The following is an 18,527-nucleotide window of genomic DNA, read 5'->3' as shown; positions in this document are numbered from 1 at the left end:
GGGTATAGTCTCTGCATACACACATGGATGTATACATACATATCAAAATTAAAAAGCACTTATTGATTTGGTTAAGCTGTGCTAATATATTGGTACTGTTCATTTGCTTGGAGTCCCCCTCGTTCGCCTGAATTAAAAGAGGCTGAGGTTAAACTGAGGTTAGCTGACATGTGTCGGCCAAGCCTGACCTAATCCTGGGTTTCTAACTAGTTTGATCTTCTCCTCTAAATAATATTAAGAAGAGGAAGAAACCACAGGGAGGCATTTGGGTTCCAAATCACTATTTTTAGAAGCTGTACACAAATAGACAAGGCAGAGCTGTGCATGCTGACTCCTCCACAGAAAACTCCACCCCGTGATTCCCCAGCTCCCTGGCTGTGTCCCTGCCACCACAAGTCCTGCCACAAAGACATGGAGACCCCCGAAGACTGAAACAGGAAAAAACAGTTTTCTTAACTCTGTATTAATTCAAGTGCTGTCTAATACCATCCCTCCTCCCGGTGAAAGAGGACCTCCATAATACCAAATAGGTGACTTTGAGCTACTTGGACCTGCCATCCAAACCCCCCAGCTAAAACAATATACAAGGATTTACTCCAGTGATTGGCACTTGATCCAAGACCTGGGGAAACTTCCCATTCATCTCAAAGCATTTCTCAGATGTGGCCTAAAAGTAAGGGTTTGATGAGCAATAAAGAAACTAAAATAATATTGCTTAAACCGCAGAGGTGCCAGCTTTTACTGCCTTTCATTGAGCACACAGTATTTTTCTCCCACTGTTCCAAGGGAAATAACACTCTCTGCAACTGTTATAGGATGTGAAACATGCACTGTGCTGTTCAGACAGAGCTCATAATTGAAACATGTAAGCCTCAGTGAAATCCCAAACGTAAAGTTTATAATTTTCATTCAGCCATCATGTCAAAATTCTGGGGGGGTGGGGGGTGGAAATTACTACCTCAGAATGCTTTTAAGGTCTATTCTTTCTGATACAGTTATCAGAAAGATAAGCTCAGTCAATATGCCAGCAGCTGCTGCCATGCTCCAACGGCATTGCCTGCTTTGCCTTTGTCATCCCTGCCCTGTCCCACACAAGAGGTTATCAACCAGCTTATCAAGGACATGTGGCCTGATGCCTGCAACACATGAAGGAGTGCCACCACCTTCATCCACAGGCTTTCGACCCTGCAAGAGCAATGAGCAGGCTCCTGTTGGAGAGTGGGGCTCCCACTGAGGCAGCTGTCCAAGCACAGGCCAAACGCACCCAAAAGAAGCCCAGCAGAAAATGGAAATGGCCCATGGAAAGAATCAGCTCAAACATCTTTGTCTGAAGGCACATGACCATAATTTATAGGAAGGAGAAGGTTATCTTGCAATAGTGATCTACAGCTTCCAAGATGACTGAGAATGACATCAGGCTAGAAAACCTCAGCCAAAACCACTAAACACTCTTACAGGGAAGCTCTGAAAGGCTGGTTTGTGTCTTGCAGATCCTCAGACGATCTTCCCCAACACTTGTGTTCACAAACTCCGTTAGAGCAATCTCTTGGACTGCATCATGCACAAACTTATGTTCTTTACATACTTGCATCCTACGATCTTCACGGGTTGCCTGTTTCACAGTCTGGGTGAACTTTAAGGTGCTGAATTTAGCCTGGAAATTTTTGACATTTGCCTCCCAGAGAGAGGCCTCTCTCCCCACAAAAAGCTGCCCCCAGTTAAGCTGCTGCTACAGAGTCTGCTTCTGCACTGCTTTCCATCCCCCACCTTCACCCAAATCACACTGCCCATGGTACCTCCAGAAAGGTACCCCTCCACTGCTTCTTGTCCACATCTGATGGACCAAATCCACTGATTCCAGTGCTTGTGTCTTCACATGTCACTCAGCTGGAAAATGACACCCCAGCTTACTGAACCCCTGGAGTGCAAGATCTGTCTCTTTTCCTGGAGAGGTGCAAAGAGATGTAAGAAGTCTGCTACCTGTTAAGCTGTGCTATCATGGTGTTTCAAGTACTGAGGCAGAGGAAGGATGAACTTGTGGTTAGGCCACTAAACAGAGATGCAGCTTCCAGCAGTCCAAGCTTTGTGCCACAGAGTGCCCCAACAATTTCAAGCAGTTTCAAATAATCTCTCCCATCAGACTTCCCCACCTGTTTTAAGTGCCTGAGAAAGAAACATTTGCAACCAAACATGGAGCACTCAAGACACCAAAACAAGGAGGACTACATGAACAGGCATACCTCATTGGTGAAGAAACAGACTGATGTGTTTAATGGTTTATAATGCCTGGTTTAGTTGCCTTGAAAGTACTTAAGAGCAGGCAACACACCCTTGGATTAAATCTGAATAAACATTTACAGCAGTAAAAAATGGCTTTTACTGTAAGGAGGCCTGACTCTTGCTTGCACCTGTAACCCTAAATATATTTAACAGGATGCCAAACTATGTATTATAAGATGCTAAAAAGCAAAACTACATCACAGGCATTTGCATAGAAAGCAGGGAGACACAGAGAGGCAAAACAAAATGGACAACTTGCTAGGGTCTGATTCAAACATCTTTGAAAAATGCTATTTGCTCAAGACTGAGCTACCAAGGAGATTTGTGGCAGCTAGAACTACAATAAAATGGAGATGAAAACTCTGTTTTGTGTCCCTAGAAGGGAGATAAATGAGGGTCAGAATGAAGTTCATTTAAATCCACTGAGCTGATACAGACGGAGTTAGAGAGAGCCGTAAAACGAAATGAAAGGCTCAGTAGAAGCCTGCACAGCCAGTGCTGCAATGTCAGAAACGCAACACAGTGCCATCTGAAACCTACAGGCACCGTAGCAGGACTCGAGGAAAAAAACAACGGTGGCTCTCCTGGGGAAGCCATGCCTGCCTGCACCAGCACTGGAATAACACACCAGAGTCCTGCAATGCAAGCCCCCGAGAGCATATGAATTTTGACGGGTGGTTCAGCAAAGCCTCTGGGGAGGACATCCACTGCTGGAGTAAAACCACCAGAGGAACAGAACTAAGCAACATCTGTTTACAGCAGGGAGGAGTATCTGCCCCTTTCTTTTGCTCTCACTTGGCATCCTCCTTTGGGTCTCTTCTGGGATAGAAGGTGCCTCAAGACAATAGAAAATTAGCTGTAACGCATCCTCTGTGGCTATAACAACTTAACAAGGCTTATCTGGAGACGTGATCTGGGCTTCCAGTTACCCCTGTTCTCCCAGTTCCCTTCCTCGTCAACCACCCCCCCCCCCAAAATATTTGCATCTCAGCTTGACAAGTATTTTGAATTTAAGCTTAATACAAATGTTTGTATCTGTCTGTGCACGCTTAGGAGAAGGTATGAAAAAAACACCCTATTTTAACTCTGCCTCCCCGAAACACGCCTCGTTCCATTTTCCCTTCCCTAACAAACAGAGGGAGCTGAAATAAGGAACATCAACTTTGGAATGCCACTCTACCGAAGGATAACTTATTAAAAATATTAGATTCATCGTTTAAAAAACGAAGGGAAAAAATGACCAGGAAGTTGATGCATCACGGTGTTGCAGTTGTGTCAAGCTCTGGGTAAACATGCAGCAACATGAATGAAATCTGTCCAGAAAGACTGCATTTCAGCGCCAACCACGCAATCGCTGGCCAAACCACTGCATATGTAACAAAAGTTTGATCTCGCCTGCAAGCGCTCAGCTGCGCTTCTGCCATTTCCTGTGGAAAACTGAAGCTCTGAACCACTGTCTCTCAGCCAGCCCTCACCGACACCCAGCCAGCTGCCCCTCAATTCACGCCCATCACGCCGCGGTAGCCCCGGCAGAGCGGCTCGGGGGATGCTCGGCAGCTCCCGTCCAGCCCTCCCCGGGCCGGACACCGCCGTGCAGGGGCAGCCGCACCGCTCCTCCCTCCCCGGCCCCGCGGCCCCGGCGGCAGGTGCGGCGGGGGCCCGCCCAGCGCCCGGGGGGGCGGACGGGAGCCCGCCCGGCGCAACAGGTGGTCGGTGGCGCCCGGTCCCGCCCGGCGGCCGCACTTACCGCTGGCGTTCTTTCCGCAGATGAGGTGCTGGTAGGGCTGCAGCAAGCCCCAGAGCTCGGGGTCGTTGTTGACCGTCTGTTCCAGCGCCTCCAGGGTGAAGCGGGGCGCCTCGCCGCCCTCCTTCTCCTTCTCGGCCGGGGCGGCGGCGGCGGCGGCCGGGGGGCGGCCGGGCGGCGGGAGCGGGGCGGCGGGGCCGGCCAGCACCCGCGCGTGGATGTCGCGGAAGAGGCTCTCGGTGCCGGCGGTGAGGTAGATGGCGGCGTGCTCGTGGATGCGCAGGGCCACGCGGCTGTCCACCATCCAGCGGTAGAACTTGCCCACGGAGAAGGCCAGTCCGCACCGGGCCGACTTTCCGCGGCTGAAGCGGTCGCCGCCGCTGCCGCTCATGTTGTATAGGGACAGGGCGCCGAGGGCGGCTGCCGTGCAGCGGGCCGCCAGCGTCCAGCCCAGGACGATCTCCATGGCGCTCCGCACCTCGTGCTTGGTGCACTTGGCGAAGCGGAGGCTCAGTCGCTGCGCCTCCCGAGCGATGCGCACCAGCGCCCGGCTCACCAGCGTCGAGAGCCGCGCCGCCGCATCCCGGCTCCCGGGGCTGGCGGCGACCGGCGCCCGCGGCTCCCGGCGCGGCGGCGGCGGCAGCAGCAGTGCCTCCACCTCCTCCAGGCTCCAGGGGACCTCCTCAAGGTCGGGCAGGAGCCGGGAGCACTGCTGCCCCGCGCAGTCCAGCACCTCGGAGTCTTCCGCTAGGACGGTGTTGACGGTGTCGAAGCTGTTGTGCCGACTGTGCATGGAGTCAGTTAGGTGCGGCCAGCAGCTTCCTCCATAGGGGTACGCGGGGTGCGAATCCGAGCAGCACAGCGACAAGTTGGAGGAGCGCACCGAGTCCGCCGCACCACCATACCCGGAGTCCAGCGTCAGGTCTTCCAGCGTCCTCACCGCCGTCTTACCTCTCCGGGCCATCGCCGCACTTCATGCTGCACCCGCGGGACCCGGGCGGGGAGCGGCTCAGGGGGACGCGGGGGAACAGAAGCAGCGAGGGGGCGCGGCGTTTCCCGCCGGCCGTTTCGCTTGGCCCCGCTCCGCCAGACGGCAGCGAAGCGGCGGTGCTGCCTGCGCGCTGCTCCCGGCCGAGCCCCGCTGCCGGCCCGGCTCCGGCTCCTGCACTGCGCCGCCGGCCCGACACCGCACCGCAGCGCAGCGCCGGCCAGCGGCCGCGGGGGCGGGGCCATGCAAAGCGCCGCCGGCTCCCAGCCAATGGGGATGCCGGGGGGCGGGGATATGCAAAGCGGCGCGCCCGGCGGCCAATGGGACGGCGCCCTGCGGCGGCCGCGCCTCCCTTGGCTCCGCGGGGCCGCTCCGCTCCGCGCCGCGCGGGCCGGGAGGGGGCGCGGGCCGCCCGCGGAGCTGCCGGGGCGCGGAACCCGCCGGGACCGCGACCTGCGCGGGCAGCACCGCGCGGGCTGGGACTCTGCGCTGCAAAGAGAAGATGGGTTCATGCGGTCCTGGCCCCGCCGGCAGCCGGGGGAGGGCGGCCAGCCGTGTCCTCTGTCCCCGCGGCTCGGAACAGCACGGCTCTGCTACGTGCATGTACGCCGTTCCGCAGGAGTGCGAACTAGAGTTCCGCTCCGGCCCGCACTGGGCTTTCACACCAGCAGTTCCCTGATGTAGCTATAAACAAATTACAGAGAGCGCAGGCACTCACACATCTCATCAGACAGACAAGATGTTTTGAAATCAAGCAGAAACTGCCACGTAAGAATCCCAGACGTCTCTCGAGTCAGGAAGAGCAATTTCCAAATAATTAAAACAAGTACAATAAAACCCTTTGACATTCTTGACGTTAACCCATTAAGTATCGTGAAGGCTTTGACAAGTAAGAATTGTACTGGGCTTAGGGCACATTTCCTATGCACAGTAAGATTGTTTTGTGCAGGACAATTTATCCTCGACTAATGTATTTTAATCTTATATTGCTAGGCTTTAGCTTTATTAGGAGTTGCCTGACTAATGTCCCAGGCAACAGACTGAGAATGTATATGTTTGTGCGCTCTGGTTTTGAAGAAATCTTAACATCCTTTTAAGCGTAAAATACCAGCAAATTTCTATCCCTTTAAGTATAAAAGCCTAGCAAACACATTTCTCTATCATGCCAACAGAGGCAGCCAAAATTCTTGGACAGACAAGGCAAGTCATGTAAGAGATTTCCCCATCCAAGCAAGCCTGGCACTCCTTCAAAATCAGAAGGCTTTTCCTAGAGGAAAGGCACGAGCACAACTACAGGTAGGCTCATCAGTCAGGCTGAGAAGAACTATGACACCACCAAAAACACCAAGAGGGGGTTGCATTCCAGATGAAGCCAAGTGCTGTTAAAAACTGCTTTCTCAGCACAGTCTTGGTCCTTCCACAAGATGCAGTGTGCACTGTGGGTTCCCACAGATTTCCCAAACACCACCATATCCTGATAAATGGTAGAAGAGCTGAGAATAGGAGCGACCTGAACTTAAGCCACTGTCACAAGTGAAGTAAGACGCTGAGGCCTGTGCTGCTGGCAACAGCCCGTCTTGGGGCTGGCTCACCAAAAATGAGAGCATACCTCGAGAGTAAAATCCTGTGGACTTTGCAGCAATCCAGCATTATATCTGGCCGTAGAGCCCTCTGCTGTCTTCACCACCTCAGTGCAGTGGTTGCTCAAAATTCCCCTTTCCATTTGGTAGAAGGAAAGCACCACCAGGACTAAACCCTTCAGGATAGTTATTTTTCTTACTCCACTTGACTCTGTCCTTATGCTCTCACAGAATGCCACAACTGTGCATGCTGAGCATATGAGAGCAAGTCAAACTCAGGAAAAGTTCAAGCTGGGGAGGTTTTCTAGTAATTGGTTTGTAGGGTTTCATAGAGACACAAGGTGGGCATCCAGGGAGGATGAAACAAAAGAAGTGAGTGTTTTGTTCACCAGCCTTTGTGAAGAATGGTGCTGCAGAGGTCAACATCCCCCGTGGGTGCTGCATAATTTTTAGGCTACAACATTGCATTGAGATGAATAGGATAAATGAGAAGTGGACAGTTGTCTTGGGCACGCAGACTCAGGCATTTCTATGGTTGACTCAGAAACAGTTTGGATTTCTAAAGAGGTTGGGGTTTCATTTTTTTTTAATTCAGAAAGCAAAATATTGGGTCTCACTAGAGATTTTGTAGCTGCAACCTTGCACACAGCAGTTTGATTCGCAGTCACACTACCAGCTCGGAAGATGTTGCAATACTCGGACTCATCAAAGGTACATCAGCAGCACTAGGCCGGTTTAAACTTTCGAAAGTGGTAGTAAGAAGTTCTGACTCATTTGTTCAGAAGACTAATTACCTTCCTATTGAAAGGGCTGAAGTTCAAGTAAGTTCAGCGTGACCAGTCTGGATCTCCGGTGATCTTTTGGTACCCAAAGAATTTCACCTGCCCAGGTATGGATACGCTGGCTGCTGCATCCTGAAGTGAGATTCTGCGTTATTTGGAAAGTGCTCCTTAAACAGGATTCTTTAAACCACCCTCGGAAAAGACAGGATCAAACAGTTTGGAGCAAAACCCACCCCTGCAACATGTACAGTGCCTGCATGGGATGAGCTCTGGAGACAGTCCTTAGCTTTAATCCAGAAAGGGCACCACACCTCTCCTGGCCTAGGAGGAAGGGCAGGTGTCTGCAGCTGTGCTCCATTCTGCAAGCCTTACAGCCAGGGTCATTTGCCTAAGAGACAAGAACACCCACTGCAGAAAACAAAGTCCCTTTATATGTCAAAGGCTGGGTGGAAACAATTTTCAGCTTGTTGGAGACAGGAACATCAATTATCCTTACAGACAATTCAGACAGGGACTGATTAAGTACCATACCAAGATGATAAGTGCCAGCTAAAACTCAGAAAGAGGGAAATTGAACCACATTTTAAAAAGGTGCTTAGGGCAAATTTAAGTGAATGGAAAGTTGCCATTTTTATAGGGAGAACACCAAGTGCTCCAATGCTTTCCTTCCCCACCCAGTCAACTGCCTGCAAAAGGCATCCTTTTGCCAGCAGTAACAAAACCACGACAGCAAACAGGCTGCCAGACAGAGCAGCAATTCACCTAGGATCAGGCCACTCCATGTAATTTTTGTATTCAAAATTCAATGTGCTGCACTGCAGTAACAGCTCAGATCAAAAGCAGAATTTGCAGGATCTCCCAGTGCAATCTCCAGCTGCTAGGAACAAGCAGCAAACCTTAAGAGGGCCTTGCTTATATTGCTGGGGAAGTCGGAGTGCTAGTGTTTCTAATCACAGAAACAGCAGTTCATTTACAAAGCAAAGGTATATTATTCCTGTAGCAGTAAAGCAGGTGTGAATGCACATCCCTGGCAGAGGAGCCTTCGGGGCTGTAGCATGTGTACAGTGAGCTGCAAAGAACACACCCATCAAAGGAGCTGAGTGTTGGCACCAGGTATCACCATCCCTGCAGGACCAGTGGGAGACTGCTGCCAACTGTTTCGACAAGCAGGCTCAGGGAGATGACTCTAGTGTTGTTCCTCAAACACACACAACTCCAAAAGCAGTGGGAATGAGTGATGCAATGAGGCCACCGGCTTGCCAGCTGGAAGGGAAACACTGGTGGTGCCTCCAGCCTGAGTGGGAGGGAAGAACACGTGGCAGGCGGGTGCCACACCAGCCGCTTTTTCCCGATCAGTTCCATCCTGCTGATTTCAGCAGGAAGCTGAATTAGGACCCCTGGCTAGGACTTAGCAGGAACCATTGCTCCACGGAGGAGCAAGATTCAATTATCAGCTTCCCCTCTTGCAGACACTAAGGAACAGGGCTGCCCCTATATTCCAGCTGACTACTGCTTAGCCAGGGGCAGCCGCCTGCCTGTATTCCTCTCCTGTGCAAAAGCAGCAGCATCAACTTCCCACTGAGCTCAAGACCCTTCCCTACTTTCTTCCTGCAGCCCCCGTGTGCTGAGAGTGGAGTTTCGTAACAGATGTGTTGACTTGTGCCTGACATGGAAGGGAGAGATTACTTGAGATTTCTCAAAAGACACGAGCTGAGGATGCTCTGAGAAACTGCCAGCCTAAACCAAATCTTGCCTCGTATAACAAAGCTGTGGAGCCCATGGCTATTGTACAGTTTGAAGCCAAGAGCACAAATGATTTCAGAAAGAGCTCTGAAATTCCTGGAGGCTAAAGACTGGTAGCTGTTAAACACAATGGTGCATGTTCAATCTTCATCTCAGAAAGTTTCTCAACAGCTGTTTGCCAGAAATGGGGATGTTATGCCAGGGGACAGAGGACTTTGTAATCGCTCAGTTACTCAATGGGTCTGTCGATGGCTATGCAAGATGAGATTCCTCACTGCAGAAACAGGGCCAGAGCTCCCAAGGCAGTTCTTTGCTTTAGAAACTTACTTCCACAGCAGGCAAGGGCGTTCATTACCACCAGTTCACAACTGCACCTTGGTTCTGCACTGCCAACACAGAAGTATTTGCTATCTTTACAAGATACTGGATCTTGTCCTTTGTTCTAAGACAGGATCAACTGCAATCTCTACATGAATCTTGACAGGTTTTAAAACTTTTCTTTAAACCATCCATGACAAAGCTTCTAGAACTTCCCTGGGAGTTCTCTTTCCAAGTCCAAATAGTCTTACTGTTCAAAACAGCCTTCCTAACACTGATCTAACTTTGCCTCAAATGCAAAGAATAAAAAGATGCTACCAAACCTTTTTACTGGTCTGGACCAGCATCTCTGTCTTGTTTACCCTTAGGCAGTATTAAAAGCATATAGAGCCAAGCAGAATACAAGTTAGCCCCAGCCAGTAAGTATAGGTTCTTCTCACATTGTGCTACACCACTCCAAAAAGCATAACAGTGTTTGCATGCTTTATGTGCAGTAAGATTATACATACATACTGTGTTTTGATCAGAACCAAAAGAAACAGGAATAGCAGGCTTCCCAGAGGACAGACACAAGGAAAGTCTGTTCAGCCAGTGGTAATTTTCATTCCCATCCAAAATATGACAAACCTGCATAAGGGATATATGTATGAGTATATGGGAAAACAGTTTAAAGGTGAAATCTGAAGTGACAAATGTGCCTGAGATCATCAGTGGCTGTCAAGTAAGCCAGCCCTTTACTCTCCCCTTGGGGGAATGCCCAGCATAAAGCTTTTTCAAGTTACTCTATGTAATAAATTATGGTTGTATTAAAAATTCGGAGTATATAAGAAAGATATGTTTTGTAGAAACAAAACAAAATATAAAGCATGGAAAAGCCTCTCCCCCCCCCCAAGTGGGATGAGGCTTTCTGCCGAGGGGTTGCTGATTACCAGCAACGCCCAAGATAACTAACCAAAACCGGCCCATCAACCCAAACAAACACACAGGACACGGACCATCAGGAAAACAATGACACTAGCTCGGGAAATTATCTACCTCCGGATCCAAGCAACGCCCTGCGGATTCCAGTGGGTAGAGAAACTGATCAATCGAAAAAGACAAGTTCCAAAAGAAAAGCTTCGCCAGACTCAAACATCTCTGTGTCGAAAAAGCAATCAGGGAAAACAAAGGAGGAAACCCGGCCAAGATATTCATCGGCACCAACCCGGATTCCACCACCCTGTCATGAAAAACTTAACTTTGCAACACACAGAGTCTCCTTTGCATGAGAGGAGACTCTGGCCGGACACAAAAATAATGTCATCATTCTAGGTCAGGAAATCCATTCACTGGACAATCAAGGACACTTGGTGAATGGAACTTGCCTGGAATTTTGGCCTGAGGACTTAAAAATCCTATAAAACCCCAATCCTGAGGATGCTCAGACGTGGATTTGGGAAACCTATACCTCCGGTGTAGACCCCTGTCCACCCAGCGCTGCGCTGTTCTTTTTATTGTGGGTTTTTATCGCTGTTTCTGTTTATTATTGTTTTTTTAATAAATTTCTCTTTGATTTTATCCCAAAATTGCCTTTGCATTTATAACAGATTGGTGCCGTGACTCGGATCGGAAAAACTGTGGGAGAACCTCGCTATCCAGGGGGGTACCCCCGCTGATTTCAGCGGCCTGGGAAGCCGAGAACCTCCGCAGTTCACTCCGACACCCGAACCAAATTTAGGCTGAGGTAAAAACCACAATAAAAGAGAAAATACGGATCCAGGAAGAGCTCGGGAAGAGAAGCCGCGGCTTGGTAGCTCATAAAAAGTCAGTTGTGCACGAAGACATCCTCGCAGGAAAATTGCTGTAAGTACTGCAAGGTTGAGCGGAGTGATTGGGCAAGCGTGTGTGAGACGTGATCTGATCACGGAGCGAGAGCGGACTCCAAAGCCGCGGTTCCATCCTCCCGCGAGGGAATTGGCCGGCCACGGAGGAAGCGAGTCGGGGTGAGAGGACTCTCTCTACACGTTTGTAAAGCCTGGGGCCAAAGGGGTGCTCTGGGGGACCGATCACGAAGGGCTGGAAGAGGAAGAGGACGTCCAGTAGAGCTCGGGAAAGAGTAAACTCTTCTAGCAATCAGGACCCAGGAGAGGTCCGGAGGAGAGATCAAAGCGCTAAGAAAAACCCCGGAACAGCAATCCGAGAAGGTGAGTATTAGCAGACTTTTTGACTCTCAAACTACAAACACAACGCAGAATACTAGGTAAGACTTTTGTTTTTTTCCTTCACCATGGGACAGAAAAAGAGTAAAATGCAAAAGCCAGTAGACACGAGAAACCCTTCCATAGAAACGAAGGAATTGTTAGACATCCCACCAGAAAGTCCTTTGGGTTGGTTGTTAAAAGAGTGGGAAAATTGCCCTGAAAGGAAAAAGAAGTCCAAGGCAAAAATGATCTACTATTGTGCCGAGGTTTGGGGTGGACAGAAACTGAGGCCCCATCTCACTTGGCCAATATTAGGAACATTTGAAAGGTGGACGTGCAATGAGCTACTCTCGTATGTAGAGAGCAAGGTTCCCTCGGACTCCGAGGAACCGGAATATGCCCGACTCTGGCTAAAGGCCAGAGTAGGACTATTTCCGATCAAACTAAAAGATGAAACAAAAACAGAAACCTGGGAGCCCCTGGATCATTTACCTCCTCCATACCACGGGCTGGCAGGGTCTCCCGTGGTGGACCAAGTGGTGCCATCAGCTCCCACGAGCCAGCTGGCACAACCAAGTGAAGCACACACATCGCGAACAGGGGAACCGGCGCCAGCAGTGGTTCCGGTGGCCCCTCCCCTGGCTCCTCCTGTGGGAACCGCGACCGCCGCGGTTTCCCAAGAAACCATGGTAGCGCAAAATAGGGGATCTCCGTATCCCCCATTGCCCGTCCCGTTGCCCCAGCCAGATCCCCCAACTTTGGAAAGGGGGATCCTTCATAATAACCTAGCGGCAACTGATTTTTCATCAGCAATAAAGGAACAAACTCTCAAAAACCCCTATTCCCCCCCCGCAAGCAGGACTCGGTTTAAGTCTAGACAGATGAGTGAGGAATGGGAAGAGAATGAGAGTAGGCACAGAATGTTCCCTCTCAGGGAAGTGCCTACTGCTCCAGGAGTGATTGGATTTGTGAATGTACCCCTAAATTCAGGGGATGTGCGGGCATTTAAGAAAGAGATGGGAAGATTGTTGGATGATCCGTTTGGAGTGGCAGAAAGGTTGGATGAATTTTTAGGCAGTAGCATTTATACCTATGAAGATCTCATGGCTATCTTGAGATCTCTGTTTAGTCAAGAGGAAAGAGAAATGATTAAACAAGCTGGTATCAGGGAGTGGGAGCGGCGAAACCCTCAGGGAACGCCAGGCACTCAAAAGTGGCCGAGCGTAAGCCCGAGTTGGAGCGCCCAAACAGAGGATGGTAGAAGGAGCATGAATGATTTAAGGAATATAATTGTGCAAGGAATAAGGGAAGCGGTTCCCCGGGGCCAAAATATTAGTAAGGTGTTTGGGGAATGTCAGGGGAAAGAGGAATCCCCCACCGAGTGGTTGGAAAGATTACGGCGAAGTCTGCAGATCTATTCTGGGACGGACCCTAGTTCTCCGGTAGGAGAAGTGTTACTTAAAACACAGTTCGTGGCGAAATCATGGGAGGATATTAGAAAGAAATTGGAAAAGATTGAAGGGTGGCAGGAGAAAGGTCTCCAAGAGCTTCTGAGGGAAGCTCAAAAGATTTACATGAGGAGAGAAGACGAGAAACAGAAACTTCAGGCCAAAATACTGGTGGCCGCAGTAAAAGAAGCTCAGAAACAAGAACAGACACACGGCAAGTTTAAAACAGCACCGAAAAAGCCGCAGGAGCCACAGAAGAATGGCTCCGCCCCGCGGAGAGATCCCCCAGAATGTTTTTACTGTAAGAAAGTAGGACACATACAAAGGAATTGCCACCAGAAAATAAAAGATGAAAAGGTATTTCAAGAAGATTAGGGAAGTCTTGGGCTCTTTCAGATGGGGATGATAACAGCTAAAGAGCCCTTGATAAAATTAAAAGTAGGTCCCCATCGCGAGGAAATAGAATTTTTGGTTGACACGGGAGCTGAGAGAAGCACCCTGCAAAAATTACCACGGGGATGCGTGGTAAGTAAGGAAAAGGTAGTGGTAATCGGTGCGAAGGGAGATCCCTTCAAAGTTTCTGTAATTAAAAATGTGGAAATAGAGTCTGAAAATAAAATATGCCTAGGAAATTTGTTATTAGTAGAAGAAGCCGATTACAATTTGTTAGGAAGAGATATGATTGTCTCATTGGGTATAAACATTGTCGTAAAGAATTCTGAATTAGTAATAAAGATATTCCATTTGACTCCAAAAGATGAAAGGGAAATCGATCCCAAAGTGTGGCATTCAAAAGGGGAGGTGGGGAAATTAGATATTACCCCCATCAAAATTGAAATAGAAAACCCAGAGGACCCGATAAGGGTAAAACAATATCCCATCCCGATAGAAGGGAAAAGGGGTCTGAAACTAGTAATTGATGACCTCCTTAGAGGAGGTACCCTCGAACCCTGCATGTCTCAACATAACACCCCCATCCTGGCAGTGAAGAAAGCGGATGGGAGCTTCCGACTGGTGCAGGATCTCAGGGCAGTAAATGCTAGAACCCGAACCAGGTTTCCGGTAGTGGCAAATCCTTATACTTTACTTAACAGACTCTCACCCGAGGATGTATGGTACAGTGTAATTGATTTAAAAGACGCATTTTGGACTTGTCCTTTGGATGAAGGGAGTAGGAACTTCTTTGCCTTTCAATGGGAGGATCCGGACACAAACAGAAATCAACAGTTAAGGTGGACGGTCCTCCCACAGGGGTTTGTGGAATCACCCAATTTATTTGGACAGGCATTGGAACAATTACTTACTGAATTCATTCCAGAAGAAGGGACAAAGCTCTTACAATATGTAGATGATTTATTAATTGCTGGAACCATGGAGGAAAAGGTCAGAAAAAGTACAATTTCATTATTGAATTTTCTGGGGAAAAAGGGGTTGAAAGTATCAAAATCCAAACTGCAGTTCACGGAGCCCGAGGTAAAATATCTGGGACATTGGATTTCTCAGGGGAAAAAGATGCTAGATCCTGACAGAGTGGCCGGGATTCTGGTGCTCCCAGCCCCAAAAACGAAAAGACAAATCAGGCAATTTTTAGGGCTCCTGGGATATTGCAGACAGTGGATTGAAGGATACAGTGAAAAAGTAAAATTTTTGTATGAGAGATTAAACACAGATAGAGTAAAATGGACCACACAGGATGAAAGCAAGTTTCAGGAATTGAAAACTGCACTTATAACTGCTCCTGTTCTAACCTTGCCAGACACAAATAAAGAATTCCAGCTATTTGTTGATGTAAGTGGACAAACAGCCCAAGGAGTTCTGACCCAGGAGTGGGCAGAAAAGAAAAAGCCCATAGGATTTTTATCAAAAATCCTAGATCCAGTCAGTCGAGGGTGGCCCACTTGCTTGCAAGCAATTGTTGCAGTAGCTCTGTTAGTCGGGGAAGCAAAAAAGATAACTTTTGGAGCCTCTTTGACAGTCTACACCCCACACGATGTAAGAAATATCTTACAACAAAAAGCCGAGAAATGGCTAACTGATTCGAGGCTTCTGAAATATGAAGCCATGCTAATTAGTTCGCCGGGCCTCGAGTTGAGGACAACTACTGTCCAAAACCCGGCGCAGTTTTTGTTTGGGGAACCAACAGGTGAGCTGTTGCATAATTGCATTGAAGCAGTGGAATTGCAAACTAAGGTAAGACCAGACCTGGAAGATCAAGAGTTAGAGGGGGGAGAAAAATGGTTTATTGATGGTTCATCAAAAGTGGTAGAAGGAAAAAGAAAGTCAGGTTATGCCATCATAAATGGTAAGACCGAACAAATCATAGAATCAGGTCCTTTGCAAGCATGTTGGTCGGCTCAAGCCTGTGAACTGTTTGCACTCTTAAGAGCCCTCAAAGGCCTGAAGGGAAAAAGGGGAACTATTTTCACCGATTCGAAGTATGCATTTGGGGTAGTGCATACTTTTGGAAAAATATGGGAAGAAAGAGGTTTAATAAACACCAAGGGAAAAAGATTAATACATGGAGAAATAATTAAACAAATCTTAGAAGCTATCAGGGAGCCCCAGGAGATATCAGTAGTCCATGTAAAAGGACACCAAACTGGGTGGCGGTTTCACACCAGGGGAAACAATCTAGCGGACAAAGAGGCGAAACGAGCTGCGTTACTGGCGGTAAGTATTCCCGAGATCAGTCCCAAAGAAACCCCAGAAGTGTCCGTGTTTCCTTCAGAGAAGGAGCAAGAAGATTTCCAGAAGGTAGGTGGATATTTTAAAGAAAATAAATGGTGGTTGCCAGACGGGAGGGAGCTGGTTCCAAAAAGTATAGCGAGAGGAATACTCAGGAGATTGCATGAACAAACCCACTGGGGAACCCGGGCACTGGCTGAACAATTTTTAAAATTTTTCGGATGTAAAGGAATCTTTGAACTTGCCAAGCAAGAGGTACAGGGGTGCGTGATATGCCAGAAAGTAAATCGTGCCAATTCAAAACAAACAAATTGGGGTGGCCGGCCACTTTCGTATAGGCCATTCGAGAGAATCCAGGTAGATTTCACGGAACTACCAAAGATTGGGAGAAATAGATATTTATTAGTGATAGTGGATAAACTGACACATTGGGTCGAGGCATTTCCCAGAGCAAAGGCTACGGCCCAAACCGTGTCTAAAATTCTACTAGAGGAAATAATTCCTAGATATGGGATAGTAGACCATATCGATTCTGATCAAGGGACTCACTTCACTTCCAAAATCATCAAACAACTGTCAGAGGCATTGGGAATCAGATGGCAATATCACACCCCCTGGCACCCTCAAAGCTCGGGACAGGTGGAAAGGATGAATCAAACCTTAAAGTCGCAATTATCCAAATTAATAATCGAAACAAAAATGACTTGGATCCGATGTCTTCCTTTAGCTTTGTTAAACATCCGGACCATGCCTCATTCTGAAACCGGTTTATCCCCTTTTGAAATGCTATATGGAATGCCATATAGGCATGGGATGCCGGTGGCACACCCTCAAATAGAGGATGTGCAATTACAACCTTATCTCATTTCTATAAATAAAAATCTACAGGAACTCCGGAAAAAGGGATTGATTCCTCAGAGCACAACATTGGGATTTCCAGTTCACAAAATCCAGCCGGGCGACAAAGTATTGATTAAAGTGTGGAGGGAACTTCCCCTCAGTCCGCATTGGGAAGGTCCCTTCCTCGTTCTCCTGACCACGGACACTGCTGTGCGAACGGCCGAGAAAGGGTGGACACACTTTTCTCGGGCCAAGAAGGTTCCGGATTGCCAAGCCCCCGAGTGGAAGATCACCACCCCGCCAGGAGATTTGAAAATCAAGCTCCGAAGGCACAACAAATGAACAATAGCGAGAAGATAAGTTGTAATATCCGCGATTGTTATTGTTTCCCGTTTATACATTTTAAGTGCGCTTATTGTAAGCAGATTTGGGTAACTCATTGCATAAGGGGTTATAAACCAAGGGGATTGTGCACTAGGTGCTACGAAAAAGAGCTAGACCAGACCAATCGATTCCTGATACTTGCGACTCGAGCGGGCCTTTTGGAACTTGACTCTCCGGAGTGGTTCCTGTTTTACCAAAAAGGATTAAGGGGTCAGCTTGATTGCAAAGCAGACCCCTTGGAAATTGAGTGCCGAAGGACCGTAAAAGTACCTTGTAGATTTGAACCAGTTAAAGCCTCTCGGTGGGCAACCTTCAAGCGGAGGTTTGCCATCAGGACATCAAGGGCCCCTGAAGACAGTCCTTGCTGCCGGGAAGATGGTTATCCCCGCCGTATACTTTTGTACGGGCGGAGGGAATGGCAGAGGGATGCAATTGTGGGGAATCCTGATGTCCCTGAGCCTAGTCATGTACTCGATCAAGAAAATAGAGGCCGAGGCCCCCCTAGGGGAGGCTCCCCAGGGGAAGTGTGAGCAGTGTCAGACTGCCCCAGAAAACGAGCTCATGACCAAGTGCCCTTCAGAACTACAGGCAGGTATTTGTTGGTTAAACGGCACTCAGTTTGAATTGTGTAAATCAGAAAGGAAAATCTGGTGCTCAAACTCGAGAGTAAGTATCGAGGAAAAACCTATTCGGAACTTGGAAGGAATAGGGGCTGCTGAGACCCACTTCCGAAACAAAAGAGAAATAAAGGGAATTCCCCCAATCGAGGTCTGTGGACAGTGTAATAAGACTGTCTGGATTGGGGGAAAGAAGCATTCGACGTTTTTGGCATACCACCGAGTTAACCCTACCTGCTACAATGAAGCAAGCTTAAAACCGTGCATGATGGGGGGAAAGCTGTACTGGGAAGGGAAAAATGTAAAACACGAGACAAGGCTGACATTCAATAATGAACCTATAATTTTGGAATTATTGAAGTCAGACGATGAGAACTCGTGTCTTCAATTCGACCCAGTGTTTTGCTTTTCAAAGGATGAAAAGGGATTGGATCCAGAGAGTAAAATAAAGCAAATAGCTATAGATTTAAAACGGAAAGAAATGGAAAATAAAAAGAAAAGGCTGGAGCAAGAGAGGTTAAACTCTCTCAGCGAACAATATGAATTATTAGAGAAACAATACGATAATTGGAAGTTACCCAGCCCTAACCAAAACTTGTTTGTTGACTTAATGCAGGAAATAGCCACTGAATTAGGTATATCCAACTGCTGGATATGCGGTGGTTTAAAATCAGCAGAGAGGTGGCCATGGAAAGGAGAGGGATTGACCCCGGAACAAATATTAAAAGGGACAGAATTAAAATTCTCAAAAACTACCCGGAGGCCAGAGGGATGGGTCATAGATGACCGAATAATTGGAACGTTTTGCATTAGCCGGGAGGGAAAAGAGTTTACCGATTTGGTAGGATACACTCCGTGTGTGAATACACTCACGGTAAACTCAGAAAAGAAAACAAAAATCTGGCACCCGGAATCGCCCGAAGGATATTGGATCTCCT

At 48.4% G+C, this 18,527-nt stretch overlaps 1 protein-coding gene across 3 annotated transcripts in view; it reads right to left on the bottom strand.

Moving 5' to 3' along the window:
- The window catches only part of LOC131592421 (ankyrin repeat and BTB/POZ domain-containing protein 3), a 165,391-nt gene extending 160,164 nt beyond the window's left edge, over positions 1-5,227 (bottom strand). For all 3 annotated transcript variants that reach the window (XM_058863920.1, XM_058863921.1, XM_058863922.1), the window contains exon 1: positions 4,028-5,227. In XM_058863920.1, the coding sequence (XP_058719903.1) occupies positions 4,028-4,988 (961 nt within the window). In that variant the 5' untranslated portion in view covers positions 4,989-5,227. The remainder of the gene's footprint in view (positions 1-4,027) is intronic.
- Positions 5,228-18,527: the final 13,300 nt, after the last annotated feature.

This window comes from Poecile atricapillus, chromosome W, assembly GCF_030490865.1.
Source record: "Poecile atricapillus isolate bPoeAtr1 chromosome W, bPoeAtr1.hap1, whole genome shotgun sequence".
Taxonomy (NCBI): Eukaryota; Metazoa; Chordata; class Aves; order Passeriformes; family Paridae; genus Poecile; species Poecile atricapillus.
This window is presented reverse-complemented; position numbering and strand designations above follow the sequence as displayed.